The 18484-nt window shown below is 40.0% G+C and overlaps 1 protein-coding gene across 3 annotated transcripts in view; it reads left to right on the forward strand.

Moving 5' to 3' along the window:
• GABRB1 (gamma-aminobutyric acid type A receptor beta1 subunit) overlaps positions 1-18484 on the forward strand; it is a 394157-nt gene that overhangs the window by 366761 nt on the left and 8912 nt on the right. For 2 of the 3 annotated variants that reach the window (XM_008065016.2, XM_008065018.2), the window contains one exon: positions 3631-3875. In XM_008065016.2, the coding sequence (XP_008063207.1) occupies positions 3631-3875 (245 nt within the window). The remainder of the gene's footprint in view (positions 1-3630; positions 3876-18484) is intronic. The other variant, XM_008065017.2, reaches the window with a different exon arrangement.

The following is an 18484-nucleotide window of genomic DNA, read 5'->3' on the forward strand; positions in this document are numbered from 1 at the left end:
TTTCATGGAAGATACTTTAAAATTCGCATTACACTCACTTTTAGGAACTTTGTGATGGCTTCTTCTTTGATCCTTGCTTTTTATGGGAGAGAACATTTACAGGGTATTATTTTCTAATGGACTTGGTGAAAGTTAAGCCTCTTGACTATTCACCAGCGATGTCAATTGCTGGGAAATACGATCCTTTGAATATTAACTAAAGTTTAATCATACCAAGCTGAGTCCCCTTAAATGGAACTTATTATAATTGAATAAGGCACAGAGAATTCTTCAGCTGTATTAATGACCTGTGGTCAAGAGGGAATAAAAAATTATTTCCTTCTTGTGGGAACAAAATTCAGAACTAATCTTGCCATGGTTGAGTAATTGCCGAAAACTGAAAAGCTGTATTTGAGTCTTTCAAAGGTTCCTTGGAAAGTTAGAATGTGTAAGTTAGAATGTGTCTGATAGATCGGTGTATGTGCAGGTATGCCTCATAATTAGATCCTAGAGCCATTTCAGTTATCACTTTCTGAGGCTTATTCACACACACACACACACACACACACACACACACACACACACACACAAATGTGCATGCATACACGCACTCAAGCATCACTTCTGACTGAGCTCATTCATTACTCCTCTTCTCCTCCAAGACTGGTGAGCGAGATGAGGTGACCAGCACACCCTTTCACAACTATTGTCATCTCTACAGCTTATGTCTAATGGCTGAACACTCAAATCAAGTGTCTGCAGCTCCCTTTTCAACCTTTGAACATTCTAAGAATAAAGAAAACAAATAATTAATCATATCATTCATATGTATCTGCACATACTGCTTAAATGTGAACACGCTCACATGTGTGTGCATGTTAAGGAAACACTGGTTGATGTCCACAGCAGGGAATAATAATCAGCAAGCATATGAAGTGTGGTTCTGTTTACACATCTATCCTCAAAGCTAGTGATATTTGATTAGTGATATCAGCATATAAAGGTGCTGGTTTAACCTATACTTTGGTTGTTTTATTTTGTTTTGTTTTGTTTTTTTGAGTTGGCATCTCACTCTGTCACCCAGGCTGGAGTGCAGTGACACGACCATGGCTCACTGCAGTCTCTACCTCCCACACTCAAGTGATCCTTCCACCACAGCCTCCCAAGTAGCTGTGACGATGGGCATGCACACCACACCTGGCTTATTTATTTATTTATTTATTTATTTATTTATTTATTTATTTTATTTTGTAGAGAGGAGGTTGCACTATGTTGCCTAGGCTCATCTCAAACTCCTGGGCTCAAGCAATCCTCTCACATCAACCTCCCTAAGTGCTGGGATTACAGGCTTTAGCCACCACATCTGACCTTAACCAATTCTATGGAATGTAAAACCTGAGGTATTTTTAAACATATATAATTAAAGATGACATTTGTTTACTAATTTTTTTGCTTAAAAATGTAAAACAAGGAGTAGAAGCAGAGAAGCAATTAGTGAATTTGTAAATGAATTGTTCATTGCTATTAAGCACGTTAGCTAGAATTACATTAGGTGAAATGTGAAGTTTTTAATATATGTTTTTATTTTAAAATTGCGGGGTACAGTTAAGGGTTATATATACAAATATTCGTTGTGCAGATACCCTTGTTGATGAGGTGTGCCCCCCTTTCCCCAGACATATATTGACTACCGTTAATCCCACCTCTCTTCCTCTCCCTGCCCCCATAGTTTCCCACCACTGTCAATCCTTTTCTTATAGTATTACGGTAGCCTACTTGGAATATACCCTGAAATGTGAAGTTTTATTCAAAGACATAAGACCCCTCATGATGGCATTTCGTACCAGTCTAGCACGTTAGAATTCATCACTGGTTTGAACATACATTTTAACTTTCTATATGGTAGTACTGACTTCCTATTTTATCTGTTCTCTAAAAATTGAAAAGTCAAATCAAGGACTCTATACATCTAGAATAATCTGACAAATGAGTGCTAAACTATTTCCCCCTTTTTCACTTTACTACTTTTTATTCCCTTCAACAACTTTCTTCTGTTTTTACTATCTATTTCACACTGCTGACTTTGCTAGAGAAGCTTAAGACTATAAGCTCATGAATGGCAGATTCCGTTTTATCTACTTTGTTAAATACAGCACTCTTAAGAGTATAATATGTATAATACATATAATAATACATATTTCATTTTTATTATGGTGATGAAAAAGCAATTATTGTGAAAAGCAAAAAGAAAAAGAAGCTGGACTCTGGCATCGACAGTTTGTGCTGCAATAGCAGCAACATACATTTGTATAGTGTCAAATGTAAGGACCACCAGCAGCAAATTTCAGGTTTTACCTTCTCATCTCTCTGCTTATTTTAAATGCTGTTGTATAATAGCTCTGCTTTTTATTGCCCCCAACTGGGTGGACTTAGAGAAAAATAATTAATCTCAGAATTTCTGTTACGTAGCTAAAAAATGAGAATCATATACTCTATCATACTCAGAAGCTGTTATGACAGCCATATAGGGCAACTTATAACTGTAGGTATTTAAAACTGTAAAACACTACGTAACCGTGTAATAGTGACACTATTTAAATGTATATTGTTGCTATTGCAACACAAACTACCTACACCAGAGTCCAGCTTCTTTTTCACTTTTTGCTTTTCCCAATTATTGCTTCATCATCACCATCATTAACATGAAATACGTATTGTTATATGCATTATATACATTATACTCTTAAGAATGCTGTTTTTAACAAAGTAGATAAAACAGAATCTGCCATTCATGAGTTTACAGTTTTAAACTTCTTTAGCAAATGCAAGTTTAATTCTTTAATAGTCTTTTCCTAACATCAGGAAAACTGATTCTTTCTAGGCTCTAGAATGAAGAAAATAGAGGTAATATTTGAAAAACCAAAACAACAAGATTATATTATGCCTACACAATACATCCACATGATGAGGATGCATGTGTACCCCCTAAATCTAATCTTTAAAATAATAATTAATAAATAAATTAAAATGCGACCAGTCGTAATCTTGAAAAAAAAATACATAAATCAAACATTTGATACAAATCATGAAATGACTCATGTTTCTTCTTTTAGTGTTATTTTGCTATGAATGACACATGATTATTTTAAAATGCAACATTAACCTTATGACTTGGGTGTATTGTAGATTCAGGGAATGAGGCAGATTCTCTCAGACTGGTCACCAGCTTTGTTTGGTAGTGGCTGCCATAGGACTAATATCCCAAACAGAGATTTAGGAGGGAGATGGGTGAGATTCTGACAGAAGGAGAAAGAAGAATGTGACCACATAATAGAATGAGAGACATTTCACTGTAGGCTTTCAACAGGATTTTTATCTGTCTTTCCATCTGCTTCTCTTTTTTGTGTGTGCAATTTTTTTAAAAGTTTTCAACCCTTCATTAACTGAACATTCTATTTTATGATTCATTAATTGGCTGTGTAGAGAGCCCACTGTCTTGTCTTTCAAAGTATGCCCTTTGTGCCCAGTGGTTTATTGTGCTTCTGCCATCCTACTGTGCATTGATGAGGGCATGGCATCTGTCCTCTCAGTCTTGAAAAGGGCAATGTAATAGAGTTGCCTTCAGCTAAGCTTTGTCTCTCTGTTTCCCAGGTATCACCACGGTGCTGACAATGACCACCATCAGCACCCACCTCAGGGAGACCTTGCCAAAGATCCCTTACGTCAAAGCGATTGACATTTATCTGATGGGTTGCTTTGTGTTTGTGTTCCTGGCTCTGCTGGAATATGCCTTTGTAAACTACATCTTCTTTGGGAAAGGCCCTCAGAAAAAGGGAGCCAGCAAACAAGACCAGAGTGCCAACGAGAAGAACAAGCTGGAGATGAATAAAGTCCAGGTGAGGCATTAAATATTCCAGGTAACATTCTTCATAAGTTTATCAGCAGCGTGGTACTTGGGGCTCTCATAACTAAAAGAAAAAAAAACTTGTAAAATACTGTTTTATCTTTAATAAGACTTCACCAGTCCTTCATTTTACATGTTTGGGAACTGAAGGATGAAAAAGTCAAGTTGAAGGTTATATCGATGAATAGCATGCAGGTCTAGAGCACAACTGCAAGTCCATTATAATTTATTCTAAACTATTTACAGAAGGGGGACTCAAAAAAACTGGAATTTATTTATAAAAAATTGCATATCTATTCTTACATGCTTAAACTTCAGTCACCTTCAAAGTATTCTCCGTTTGATGCAAGACACCCATCAAAACGCTTTTCCACTGCTCAGAACAGTTTGTGAACCTGACCATTTTGATACCTTTTAGTGCTTCTGCCTCTTCCACATGGGTAAAATGTTTCCCTTCGAAGACTATTTTCAGATAGGGAAATAAAAAATAGTCACTGGCAATGAGATCAGGTAAACAGGGATGGTGGGCGTGGGGGTCATCTTGTTTTTGGTCAAAAACTTCTGAATGCTCAGTGCAATGTGGGCAAGTGTACTCATAAATCACCCATCATGAAATGGTGGGTGAAACACTTTGAAAGAATCTCAAAAAAAAAGAATTCACTGAAGTCGAACACAACCTCTCCCAACAACACTAGCTAATACACTGATGTTGCCGATGGATTCCTAGGACACTTACCTGTACTACAAGGGGCTCACCTTCCAAAAGATAATCCTCAATTTTGGGGGGGTCCTCCCTTGTAGGTGAAAGAATAATGAGAGAACTGAAGTGAATATACTCTGCACTCTTCAATGCAGATGAGACCACATTACACAGTGGTCACAGCCAAACACTAGAAGCCAACTACCTGGGTGTGAATCCCAGTTCTGCCCCTTCCCGGCTTTATAACTTCAAGCAAATCAACCTGTTTAAGTCTTTATCTAACCTCTACTCTCTGTGTCCTTATCCATAAAATGGAGATTATTAGAGTACACCTATCTCACAGAGTTTTCATAAGGACTAAATGAATTGTTTTGGTAAAAAGTTCAGTGTCTGGAACATTACCTAGCACATAGTAAATAATAAGTATTAGCTATTATTATATACAAGATATTGTTATTACTTTTTTTTTTTTTTTTTTTTGCTTTTTGTTAGTAGATCTTACAACCCATGGTCTCATTGGGTGGAATTAAATTAAAATTAAGAGTTTGTTTATTATTTTAAAACATATCCATAGCCTCTACCTCTGAGTCATTTCTCATTGAAATCAACTTACCCTTAGATACACCGAAATACCGTATCCACCTCAAATTGTTTTCCAGGTACACACAGGGTGACAACTCAAATATTTGTTAATTTAGGCACCGTTCTGGGCATCAGGGACACTGCTCTAAGACGAATCCCTTGCCCTCATGGACCTTAGACTCTAACGTGGGAAGACAGGCAATAAACACAAACAAGACAAGTATTAAAAGGATAATTTCAGGTAACATTAAGGGCTAAAGAAAATAAAATGGAGTGCTAGGCAAGAGGGTGACTGGGTCAGCTTTGAAGGGCAGGACACTAGGTGAGGTGATCAGGAAAGCCTCTCTGAGGGTTTACTATTCCATCTGAGATGAGAAGCGATGAGAAGCTGCTAAACATGCCATGTCCATTCCAGGCCACGGAAATGGCAAGTCCTAAGGCCCTGAGGCAGGAATTGCTGCGTGTATCAAAGTTTTGAGAGAAGTTGGTGTAGCCAGAGTGTGGTGAATGGGAGCAAAGGTAGGGCAGCATGTGAGGTGCATGGGTGATTAAACAGAAGCCAACTGTGAATCTCCGGGGTGGAGCTTCATGCTCTTTAGTAGGATAGCAAGCTTGGACAGACACTACTAGGAAAATGGTGAGCAAAGAAAACTTAGAGGTCCGCCAAATGATTAAAATTCAAAGTAACTCATCAGATAAACTTCTACCTTTGTGTGAGGCACGATGCTTGATGCTATGGGCACAGAAGTAGGCATGATATTTGCCCTCAAGAATCTTCTGATCTTGTTGGACAAGATATTATATTATCTTATATTTTAATTATTATATTATGTTATGTTATATATTAATTATATAGCATAAATTATGTTAGTTTTGTTATGTTATTAAATTATATTTTAATTATTACATTATATTTTAATTATGTTATATTTTATATTAATTATATCATGCAATGTTATATATTACATCATATTAGAAGATACAATACATATCTTCTCACAGTATACTCATAGGCAGTGATTAAATTATAAAATGAGACTGAACACAGTGTGAGGAATATTTTTGAAAAGAAGAAGGTTTCCATTACCTGATTGTAACCATGCCAACTTTAAAAGTATGGCCTTAGGAGACCACCCCTTTCTGTTTTCATCTCCATCTCAATTGCCTTCTAGTCATACTAGCTCATCCTCTGTGCAGCTTGGAATTTGTGTTGACTGATAGATCATGGGGAAAACCCTATGTGAAGGAAGTGGGATAGGTCCAGTGGTAGGAAAATTCAGAAGCCAGGAACCAGATGGACACTCAGTGACTTGTAGAATTCTGGAAGGTGTAAAGGAGAAAGCAAGGCCCTTCAGCTGGCTTGGAAGGTGTAAAGGAGAAAGCAAGGCCCTTCAGCTGGCTAGAAGAGCAACATTCTCTAGGGAGAGTAACTAAATGGAAGGTCAAGCAAACTGGAAAACAAACATTAACCAAACTCTTTAAGCATTGGCCTGGATTCCACACCAGGTTCTCAGGCAACTGTTCTAAGACAACAAGGGATAAATCAGGTGGGAGGATCGTATCAGATCTAGATGTTTAATGTAGCTCTTTCTGAAGGTGGCTCAGTGAATGGATAATAAATAAGTAAATGTTCCCATCTGACTAACCTTCATTTCAAAAGCAAGATGTCTGACTAACACTGGGCTTAAGTATGTTGACATTTCATTGGATTGCAAATCAGTAAACTTTTTTTTCTGGGTAAATTGGCTTTTTAAAATTTCAGTTCAAGGAGAAAGCATAGAAAAATCCCTCAATTTTCAGGGGACAAAACACGGAAAGATAAAGTGTGTTCTTATCCCTGAAAAGCTAAACAAATGCTTTTCACAGAAAATAGACATAATTATGCCAAAATTAAAAACCAAATCATGTTAAGACAAGACAGAATAGTTTGTATCAGACTAATCCTCATAAAGATAAAAATTATAAACCCTGAACAAATTTTCTCTAAGACACGGGAGAATAACTGAAAACAAGTAAAAACTAAAAGAAAATCAATCTTCAAAAGAAGGGAACTGTACGGTAGGAATTGCAGATTTTCCCCTAAGACCATTTCCCATTGAGACATGGGACAGCAAAACTTCAGCAGAAAACTGTAGTTTTGTCCACAGTGGTAGCTCATGCCTATAATCTCAGCACTTTGGGAGGCTGAGGCAGGAGAACAACTTGAGGCCAGGAGTTCAAGAACAACCTGGGCAACAGCAAGACCTCATTTCTACCAAAAGAAGAGAAAAAGAAAGAAAGAAAGAAAACTACAGTTTTGTTGGTCTGAGGAGTCAGAACATGAAGTTTTATACTTCTGGGGTTCCTGGACATTTCAGAAAGAAGTGAGCCATAGCAGAAATTCAAAATCTGAGTATGAACTTTCTCAGGTTGATCTCTGGACTACAAATGTACAGGTAAAATACCAAGAAGCTCAGAAGGGGGGAAAAACAGCTTCAAGTGAAGAGAAAGAAATAAATGAGATTAGTTACTGTCCACTATATGGGAGTCATGGTTTGGAGTTTGAGTTTAGTCTATGAAGAATTGGGTGGGGGCTGGTAAACACAATAGGTTCTTCATAAAAATCTCAAAAGGCTCACACTTTAGGGTACAGACTAAGCCATGAAAATAAAGGATTCTTCTTAGATTAAGGGAAAAAACAAAATATGAGGTGGGGGCACCCCCCCAAAAAAATAGAATTTATTTTTTTAATGGTGCATTTATTCTTACATGTTTAAACTTCAGTCAACTTCAAAGTACTTTCTGTTTGATGCAATACACCGGTCGAGATGCTTTTTTCACTGCTCAAAACCGTTTTTGAACTTGTTGATTTTGATGCCTTTAGTGCTTCTGCCATTTTTTGTTTTACGTTTTCCATATCAGCAAAACTTGGAGGGATTTTTTCATCCAGGGAAGCAAAAAAGTCACTTGGGATGAGATCAGGTGAATAGGGAAGGTGGGGCATGGGGATCATACTGTTTTGGGTCAAAAACTGCTGAACGCTCAGCATGGTGTAGACAGGAGTTCTCATAAATCAACCATCCTGAAATGAGCAAACATGTTGAAAGAATCTCCAAAAAAAAATTCACCGAAGCCAAGCACAGCTTCTCATAAAAATGCTAGCTTGTACACTGATACCAATGGGTTCTTAGAACACTTAAATAGTAGGGGAAGCCTGTACTACAAGGGGTCTGCCCTCCAAAAGATAATTCCAGGTTTTTGGGGGTCCCTCCTCAGAGAACCACCCTAGCAACACATAAAACCAAGTCTCCACACAGTCTAGGTGATATCCTTGTAATATAACTGCCTACCAAACCAAACCCAACATTCTTTGTGAAAGATAACAGAATCCAGACTGTTTGTAGTACAACATTCAAAATATCTAGTATGCAATAAAAAAAAATTACTAGACATGAGAAGAAACAGGAAATTGTGGTTATAGTCAACAAAAAATGTGTCAATAGAAACACACACGTAAAATTCTCAAATGTGAACTTAAAAAGATAAACACTATGAAAACAATTAATGTATTTTAAAGTCCATAAGAAATAGCCTCAATCTGGAACCAACCAAAATATCCTACAATAGATGAATGGTTAAACCAACTGTGATACATTCATGCCATGGAATACTATTCCTATAAAAAAGAATGAACTGTGGATACATTCATCAACTTGCATGCATCTCAAGAGCATTAGGTTGAGTGAAAGAAAGATCATTCTTAAGACTATCTACTATATGATTCCATGTATATAACATTCCTGAAACAACACAATTATAGAGAAGGAGAGCAGATTAGTATTGCCAGAAGTTGGTGATAGTGGGATAGGGGCAGGATGGGGGTGATTAATTATAAACAAGTAGCATCCGGAAAGTCTTTGCAGTAGTAGATGTGTACCTTGATCATGGCTAACCACAGCCTCAACTTCATGGGCTCAGACTATCCTACCTCAGCCTCCCAATTAGCTTGGGGCAGGGGTGGGAGCAGGGCTACAGACATGCACCACCAGACCTGCCTAATTTTCTGATTTTTTTTTTTTTTTTTTTTTAGAGACAAGGTTTTGCTATGTTGCCTAAGCTGGTCTCAAACTCCTGGACTCAAGTGATCCTCTCACCTCAGATTCCCAAAGAGCTGGGATTACAGGCATAAACCACCATGCCCAGACACTTCTGTACCTTAATGGGAGGTTGCTACACAAGTTACATAGAATTATACACATTTTGCCAATATCAGTTATACCAGTGTTCATTTCCTGGTGTTGATATATTGTACAGTAGTTATATAAGATGTAACCAGTGGGAGAAACTGGGTGAAGGGTACATGGGACTCTTCTGTGCTATCTTCACAACTTTCTAGTAATTTATAATAATTTAAAATCAAAAAGTTAAAATAAAGTCAATAGGAAAATGTTGGTAGATGGGGAGTTTCAGAAAATAACTGAAACTATGAAAATAGACCAATGGAAATCATGGACTTGAAATTTTTGTTAGATGGATTAACATATTTTACACAACAGAAGAATAGATTAGCAAAATTGAAGATCATACTGGGCTTCTACTAACTTTTCAGTTGTATCAGTTATTACCATAAATGCTCGTACTTTGGGGTTGCCTTAACTGACACTCCCACTCTTGGTTTATATTTGGTCACCCTGTTCATTGTTCTCATGGGATTTTCTGCTTTCCCACAACAGGACTTCCACAACAGTGAGTATACGTCTATTTGTATAATTACTTTTAACGCCCATTTTCCTTACAGGATATGTACCAGGGCCCTGTCTATATTTATTGTTCTTTCCTCAGAAGAAGGCTAGAAGAAGGCAGATACCAAATAGGTAGCTGTTGAATGAATGAATGAATGTGAGATAGCCCTTCTCCATTTCAGATAAATTTTTAGAGACCATACAAGGCATGCAGTATTACATAATAATGACTTTTAAAATTATTACATATTCACAATAAGTAAGAAAAAGAGACTATACTTCAGCTTCTGCCCCAGACTGTCTTACTGTACCTGTCACACTGATTTTTTTTTAGGTTTTTTTTAAAAGCATGCTTTACATCAACCTCTGGTGTTCTTTCTGAATCACAGTGTCATATAACACTACCTATAATCTTCAAAGGAACATTGTGGCTAAGATGTTATCAATTTATTCATATTTAGGTAGAATAAATGTGAGTTATAATTATCCCTGCAGCTGCCTGGGTTTGTTCCTCACTTACTCTCTTTCAAATCCAGGGGTCCAGACGGACAATGGGTCAATAACAAAGCCACTGCATTCCTTCCTTTGTTTAGCGTTTCATCTTTGACTGTTAAACTAATGATACAAACTGTGTGGTATTTAAAAATGCTATCCCTGGTTAAATTTAAAAATGTAACAAAGAATATTAGATTTTAAAAATGATAATGGTTGGATGGCCCTTCTCTTTACTCTTAGATGCTTATAAACAGTTAAATTTAAATGACAGGTATGTTCTGATGCCAGACGATTTCCATTTGAGGCACGCCTAGTATTTGCCTTGGCTCACCAGAGCATGGAGCAGTTATTATGCCTTATTGTTGATAGCTGTGGGTAGGCAATCAGGTCAAGGGGTGTTAGCACTGAAGCTTCAGGAGTGCTTGCTGTGTCTTGATTTATATTTCCTCCAGCTGCTCTAAAACCTCTTTTTATATGAGTGCAGATGCTAGATCTAGACTAAAGGAGAGTTCCAGCCTCCAAGGTGATAAAGACCGTAGATTCATAAACCCCTCAGGCATCATTTGAAACTAGAGATGGTATTTACAGTTTTGAAAGATAGATTTCTCACTACAACTAGGCTTTAAGAAAGCTGCCTCTGGGTCACTTTTGTACTAATGTGGAATTTTTTTGTTGTATATAGTGGCCACAGTGCCTGCCCCATTTGCAAATAAATGAAATGCCCAATGGTAGCATCATTGGTCTGTGAGCAGAAACTAATTCAAAGTCATCCCAAGTCGTGGGGACACTGGGGGAATCTGCCAAAGATTCATTACAAATGTGCATTTGCTTTCCTACCAGTCAAGAAATCGGTATTTTCTCCCCTCTGAATTAGATATTTGAGCTGTATCTGGTCTCCTCTCCAGTTCCTAGTTTCTGCAATGAGTCAAACAAACCCTGTCAGACAACTTTCTACATGTAAATCAGCTCTGTGTTGTGATTAATTTCAGGACACAAAATACATGTGAAGGTGGGCCCTGGAAGGTGAGAGGCTCCATTCTTAGCTAGTTCAAACAGTGCCATACCTGTTAGCCTTTGAACCTAGGCCTTCAGGCCAAGTGGAACACTCACCCTGGCTTTATGAAACTTTAATCATTCTGACTTAGCATCCTGAATCCTGGAGAAATTCAAAATTTCTACTGACACCTGTGTTCTTAGTTCACAATCTTCCTTGGCCCTCAAACCCTTGCTCAAGTCTGGGTTGGTTCACTTTTTGTTCGTGAACCTTTGTTTAATCCTATCTTATCTCTTCAGAGTCTTCAGCAGTGTAATTTTCCTTTTTTTTTTTGAACAAGAAAGGGCTCTAATTTACTTAAACAACTTGAGAAAAAATGGTGGAGGAGGCATTTATTGACCCACACAAGTGAAAGATCCAGGTTCAGACATAGTTCTAGTTTCATGTGCTACATTTCACATATTCAAACATTATCTTCAGAAAGCATGTCTCTTCATCTCTTAATTCTGCTTTTCTTTATATTGACACTATTTTCAGTAGATCCTTCCCTTGTGGTGGTCCCAAAGCTGCAAGTTTTTAGTGTTAAAGCTCTCCAACCTTAGCACAAAATTATTTGGGATCCAATAGTTCCAATTAAAAAATTCCTAGGATCAAGTTTCCTGAGACCAACTTGAGTCATTTTTTCATGGAGAACTCGATCCTTCTCACAGGAAGATGGAAAACACTAAATGCTCAGGCCTAGGTCACATACTTGTTCCTGGAGCCTTGAAAAATAAATCAGGCTTACCTCAAGCATATGCCCCAGAGTAATATCAGGGAGTGATATAAGAGCTTCCTCATACAATGGAGTAGACAGGTGAAAAACATAGGCATCCACCACAATAAACTAGGACCTTTGGATGCATATATAGAATGCAAATGAGCTGAGGCGGAAGGATCGCCGGAGCCCAGCAGGTCGAGGTTGCGGTGGCCGAGAGCGGCCACTGCACTCCAGTCTCAGCGACAGAGTGAGACTCCAACTCAAAAAAAAAAAAAAAAAAGGAATGCAAATGAGAAGGAGTGAAGTAAACTCCAACAGTATTTTTCATAAGCACCTCAGTGGTTCAGCTGCACATCAAAGTCCAAGAGACCCTGGGGATCATGGAGATTCTAGCCACCTAGCTGTCCTCGGCCATCAAAATGCAAACAGAGCTTGGAGAGATGGTTCCAGGTTTTAGTTTCAGATGTCCTCATTCAGCAGACACTGACTCTGCCAATAGCAAGAGTGTCTCAGGCCGGTAATGGAAGGGCAAGGAGGATACAAAAAAGTTGCCGGGCTCAGTGGCTCAGCCTGTAATCCTGTGCTTTGGGAGGCTGAGGTGAGTGGATTGCCTGAGCCTATGGGTTCGAGACCTGCCTGGGCAACTTAGCGAGACCTCATGTCTACAATAAATCAAAAAATTAGCCGGGCATGATAGCATCGCACCTGGAGTTCCAGTTCCTTGGAAGACTGAGGTGGAAGGATCACCGGAACCCAGCAGGTGGAGGCTGCAGTGGCTGGCAGCGGCCACTGCACTCCAGGCTGGGCGACAGAGTGAGACTACACTCAAAAAAAAAAACACCTGTCCACCAGGAATTTCCATTCCAATTGAGGTAATTGACAAACGTGAAAATAGATGCATGATGTAATGGCAGATAATAAAGACCGTAGTAAAGATGGTGATGAGAAGCTAGCCAGACAACACTCTGAGCAAGAAAGTGTGTTCCAGGCAGGAGGCACAGAAGGTGAAAAAGCCCCGAGACTTGGGAGCATCAAGAGAGAGCCAAAACAATGGAGAAAAGGGAACGCCTCTACACTATTGGTGGGAATGTAAGCTACATCAACCTCTGTAAAAAGCAGCATAGCATTTTCTAAAAGAACTAAAAATTGAGCTACCATACGATCTGGCTATCCCACTTCTGGGAATTTACCCAAGGGAACATAAGTCACTCTACCCAAAAGACATCAATACATGCATGTTTATTGCAGCACTATTCACAATATCAAAAACATGGAACCAACCCCAATGCCCATCAAAAGTGGAGGAGATGAAGAAAATGTGGCACATATACCCAATGGAATACTACACAGCCATAAAGAAGAACAAAATCATGCCCTTTGCAGTGATATGGATGCAGCTGGAATTCATTATTCTAAGTAAACTACTGCAGAAACCAAAAACTGAATACCACACGTTCACTCATGAGCGGCCACTAAACACTGGGCATGCAAGCACAGAGGCAGGAAGAACAAATACTGGACACAACTAGCAAGGGAAGGTAGGGAGAGGTGGAGGGACACACAACCACTGATTGGGTACCACATCCACCACCAGGAGGAAAGGTCTGGCTAGAAGCCCAAACCTCACCTGCACGCAATTTACATAAGCAGCAAATTCTCACATTCCCCACAACTCTAAAATAAAAATAAGATACAGCCAGAAAGGAAGGCCAGCGGGGCTGGAGCAGAGAGCCCAAGGGGTAGGCTTATAAGCAGTCAAGGCCGATTTGCCCGCAGCGGCTGCACCACACAGTGCTTTGTAGAATAGGAGGAGGAATGTGGATTTCATTCAGTGTCTTGGGAAGTAGCTCAGTCTAAACAAAGGAGACACCATTTGTTGTACATGTTCAAAGAGTCCCTCCAGCTGCTGTGTAGACAAGGTCTCAGGGCTGCATTCCTGGAAAGAGAAAGATCACTTAGGAGGCAGGAGACGAGGTGGGAGAAGAGGTCAGATTCAGAATTATTTAAAAGTAGGGCCATCGAGACCTGCTGACACAGAGAAATGAGGAGGAGAAATTCAGGATCAATGTAGCTACCCCAGGAGCATTCTGCAAAACTACCAACTATTTCATTTAACCGTTACCTCTTGTCCTTCTCTGTTTCCTGAATACTATGGTGTGTCTGTATTCAGATTTGTGTAGGTTTGTACTTAACCTTCTGTTCTCTCTCAAAATAATAATAAAGTTTCCGCGTCTGCCACTAGCCACAAGACACACAAAGCATCTGCAGAGCGCTTCCCCCTATTCCCCATCCCCTTTATCCCCAACCCAAAAAGAGTCTGAGGGATTCTAGGCTAGGTGAGCAGGGTTTGAGTCCCGGGGAGAGAAGGTGGCTGCTGCAGCAGCGGGAGCATGACACATTCCTTGAGAGGGGCAGGAAGATGTCAGCGGAGCTGTTGTGGATCTCTGTCCTCTCCAGGGGTGGGCAGTCATTGGCACTGGACGACTTCACGAAGTAGACTGTAGGCTTCCTGAGGACAGAGAAATAGCTCCTTCTGAGGTCACTTCCGTTCTCCTGGTTTCCTGCTTTGGGCTTCAGGATCACTCGATGAACATGAATTTAATTGAATCAGCTGCCAAGAAAGAAATCACTCACTGTTCTCAGAGTACATGGAGCCCAGAGGTATTTCCCAACAGGGCTTTAAAACTGCCACTGAAAACAAGATTATATTTTATCCCAATTACACTGAAATGAATTTGGGTATATTTATAGATTGAAAATATCCAGTACCATTCAGTTCAGTGAGTGGTAGCATTTTTCACAGCCTCAGGCTCCCTTTGAGGAGGTCAGGGGCCATGAGTAAGATGGAAGGGGCGAAAACAAGTCTAAATCTAAGCTGGAACATGAGTGTGTGCATGTGTTTGGGTTTTCTGTGTAGGAGAGAGATAGGACAGCCATCACATCCGTGTGTTCTGAACTTTTGACTTTTTTTTTTTTTGGAGATAGGGTCTTACTCTGTTGCCAAGACTGGAGTGCAGTGACACACTCACAATCACTGCAACCTCGACCTTCTGGGCTAAGGTAATTCTTCTGCCTCAGCCTTCCAAGTAGCTGCAACCACAGGTGTGTGCCACCATGCCCAGCTAATTTTTTTGTTTTATTGTAGCGATGCAGTCTCGCTAAGTTGTCCAGAACCCCTGGGCTCATGCAATCCTCTTGTCTCCACCTCGCAAAGTGCTTGGATTACCAGGCATGAACCAAAGCGTCTAGCCTGACTTTTGATATTTTATAATCACCCTCTGATTTGGGGCATACCCTTTCATCAGTCAGGGTTGTCCAGAGAAATAGAGCTAATGAACATATCAAGAGATTTATTGTAAGGAATCTGGTGAAATTGTGGAGGCTATGAAGTCTGACATCCACAGGGCAGGTGGCAAGCTGGTGAGAGTTGATGTTGCAACCTTTAGTCTGAAATCTGCAGGGCACACTGGAAACTTGGGCAAGATTACAGCCTTGTAACAGTTTCTTCTTTTCTTGGAACCTTCAGCATTTGCTCCCAAGACTTTCAACTAACAACATGAGGCCCATAATCGAGTGTAGTCTCCCTTACTCATAATAACTGTGAATGCCAGTATCATCTACAAAAGGCCTGCACAGTACCGTCTAGACTCGTATTGGACCAAACAACGGGACACCACGGCCTAGCCAAGTTGACACATAGAATTAATGATGCCATTTTACCACCTGTACTATTACTCATTCATTCATTCGTTAGACAGACATTTATTGAATGCTCCTGTATGCTGAGTATTTTTCTGGCTTTGGGAAAACAGTAGTGAATAAGACTAAGCCCCTACCCTCTTGGAGTAACATTCTAATGGGTCACTCAGTGGAAGGAACAAGTTGGATAGGAAGAGAGAGGACCAAGGGTTCTGTCCTAGCCAGGCACAGTGGCTCATGCCTGTAATCCCAGCCTTTTGGGAGCCTGAGGTGGAAGGATTGCTTGAGCCTAGGAATTTGAGACCAGCCTGAGCAGCATAGCAAGACCTCATCTCTATGAACAATCAGAAAATTAGCCAGGTGTGGTGGTACATACCTACAGTCTCAGCTACTCAGGAGGCTGAGGCAGGAGGATCACTTGAGCCCAGGAGGTCAAGGCTGCAGTGGCCATGATCATGCCACTGCACTCCTGAGCAACACAGTGAGATTCCGATTTTTTAAAAAAAGAGTGCTGCTCTGGTCATTTGGAGACTGAGACACCTTAAAACATCCATGGAGAACCATCTTGCAGACTGTTCTGTAATGTCCAGGAGAAAATAAGGAAATTCAAATTACTTGAAATGTGCCCCTTGTTATAATACAATGTGAGCACAAATGTAAAGCTAAGAAAAACATGCACAAAATCCACCAATTTAGGGAGCTGGCTATATTTTCCTAAATACATTAAAATAAAAGTACACAAGCTGATTTGTTTTCTTCATACCTGATTTAATTAAAAAAAAAAACAAAATTAGGAGGAGAGAGGGTGTCGTCTGCTTCCCTCCATAAGTACGTGAGCACCAGGAGTTCAAGAACCTTATTTGTTTTGCTCACCACTGTCTTCCCAGAATTATTGTGTCATCAGACAGGATTTAAACCCAAAATGGTGTGGTAAGCACCATACTGCAAGAAGGGAGAGAGTGTTCACCAGTCAGAAGCTGGACCGTCCCTGCCACTTCAGATCTTTAGAAGGTAAAATCCCAGCCATTGCTTTGTTAAACTCTGATGTGTCCACATGGCTCTTTGAGCTTTGGTCATCATGTTTCCTAGCTTTGACCCCCTCCCCGACCTTGGAGAGGTGAATCTCCTCTCGCTCTCTCCAATTTACTTTCTAAATTAAGTATATTTCCCAATTTGAAAAAAAGAAGGTAAAATCCCAGGCTTTCCTTCACATGGGAGTACCATCCCCCACTCTGACTTGCCTTCAGGTCTTGAGGCTGGGTATCATGACCCCCAGGAAAGACAATGGAGAGAGGCTCAGCTGGAGAGAAGGGGGGCCTTGTGGTCAAAGGGAGCCACCTTCAAAATGGGTGTTGGAAATGGCACTGGTAACCGCATTTGAAAGAGGTCAGAGTGTGTATCTAGAATCAATAGGGGCCAGGAGCGTTTTGTATTTGTACAAGAGAGAATAGCATTAAGGGGCTTTATTCCTTGAGATTTTTGAGTATCTAAAATGAGGGGCAAAATGTTCTATTGCTTATGAAAAGACTAATTCTCTCCTTGGTGTTTGGGACAGTGCCTGAGGTATATTGAATAAATGAATGAATAAATGAGTGAATAAATGAACTATTAACATTTTAAATCATTATCTGTGGTCCAACTAAAATTATCTCTTGCAGCACAGAAAATATGTCAAGTAAGGGATGGAGTGATAATCAGCGCTTATATTTTCCCCAAGCCCTGGGGCCTGCAGATCTGAGGTCACATCCTCTGTTTCCCTTCATGAGTCACCTATCTGAAGTGGAAGAGAAAGAATTTATTGATTGGCCTTCCTGAAACCTTAATAATAATAACTTTCATTCTCTCTAAATTTAGGTTCAATGATGCTCTAAATAATAAAAGAGCCAGTGATGCTGGGCTGAGGAACATGTAGTTAATATAATGCAGCCATTCCTCCCAACATTAGACAGACTCACCTCCCCAGTCACTGGGACCAGGGAACAATGGCAGATCTTATCCACCAGCGCAGCCGGGGTGAATGTGTGCCTGCCTGCATGCCCCCCTCTCAGTAACCAGATAAGAGAGAGAGAGAGAAAGACAGAGAGACAGAGAGAGACAGAGACAGATACAGAGAGAAAGAGAGAGAGAGAGAAATCCAGAAGGCGCAGAGCCAAGCATGATTGCCTCCTTCCAAATACATTCATCAGACAGGTCAGCAGGGAGCATGAAGGGGAGACAAGGACCAGAAGCCAGAAGTGTTCCTCCCTTTCTCCTCTTTTCTCCTTATTCCCATCCTTTTGGGCAACATGAGGTGTGGAGAATGGTGATTTCACCCAACAGTTATTTCAACACCCACAGCTTTTCAGAAAATCTACTAGCCTGTACCTGCCCTAGAAATCCAGCATTTAATTTTCTCTTACTTCACTTCCTCCTGCCTCGAGCCTCAAAAATCTTCAATGTCTGGACTGTACCAAACTCAGATGTTGATATTTTGACATTTTTTAATTAATTAGGCAACATCCAACCACTGCAGATGTTGAAGCAACGTACCATGGGGCTTCTTGCTGCTTCTGAAGATGTGAAAAAACAATAGCCCTTTCCCGATGGATATTTTTGGGAAGCTGTGTTAGGTGTGGATATAAGAATATTTTAGAGCCGGGTTCGGTGGCTC

Source organism: Carlito syrichta, unplaced genomic scaffold (assembly GCF_000164805.1).
Source record: "Carlito syrichta isolate Samal-C Ts95f unplaced genomic scaffold, Tarsius_syrichta-2.0.1 Scaffold308133, whole genome shotgun sequence".
Lineage (NCBI taxonomy): Eukaryota > Metazoa > Chordata > Mammalia > Primates > Tarsiidae > Carlito > Carlito syrichta.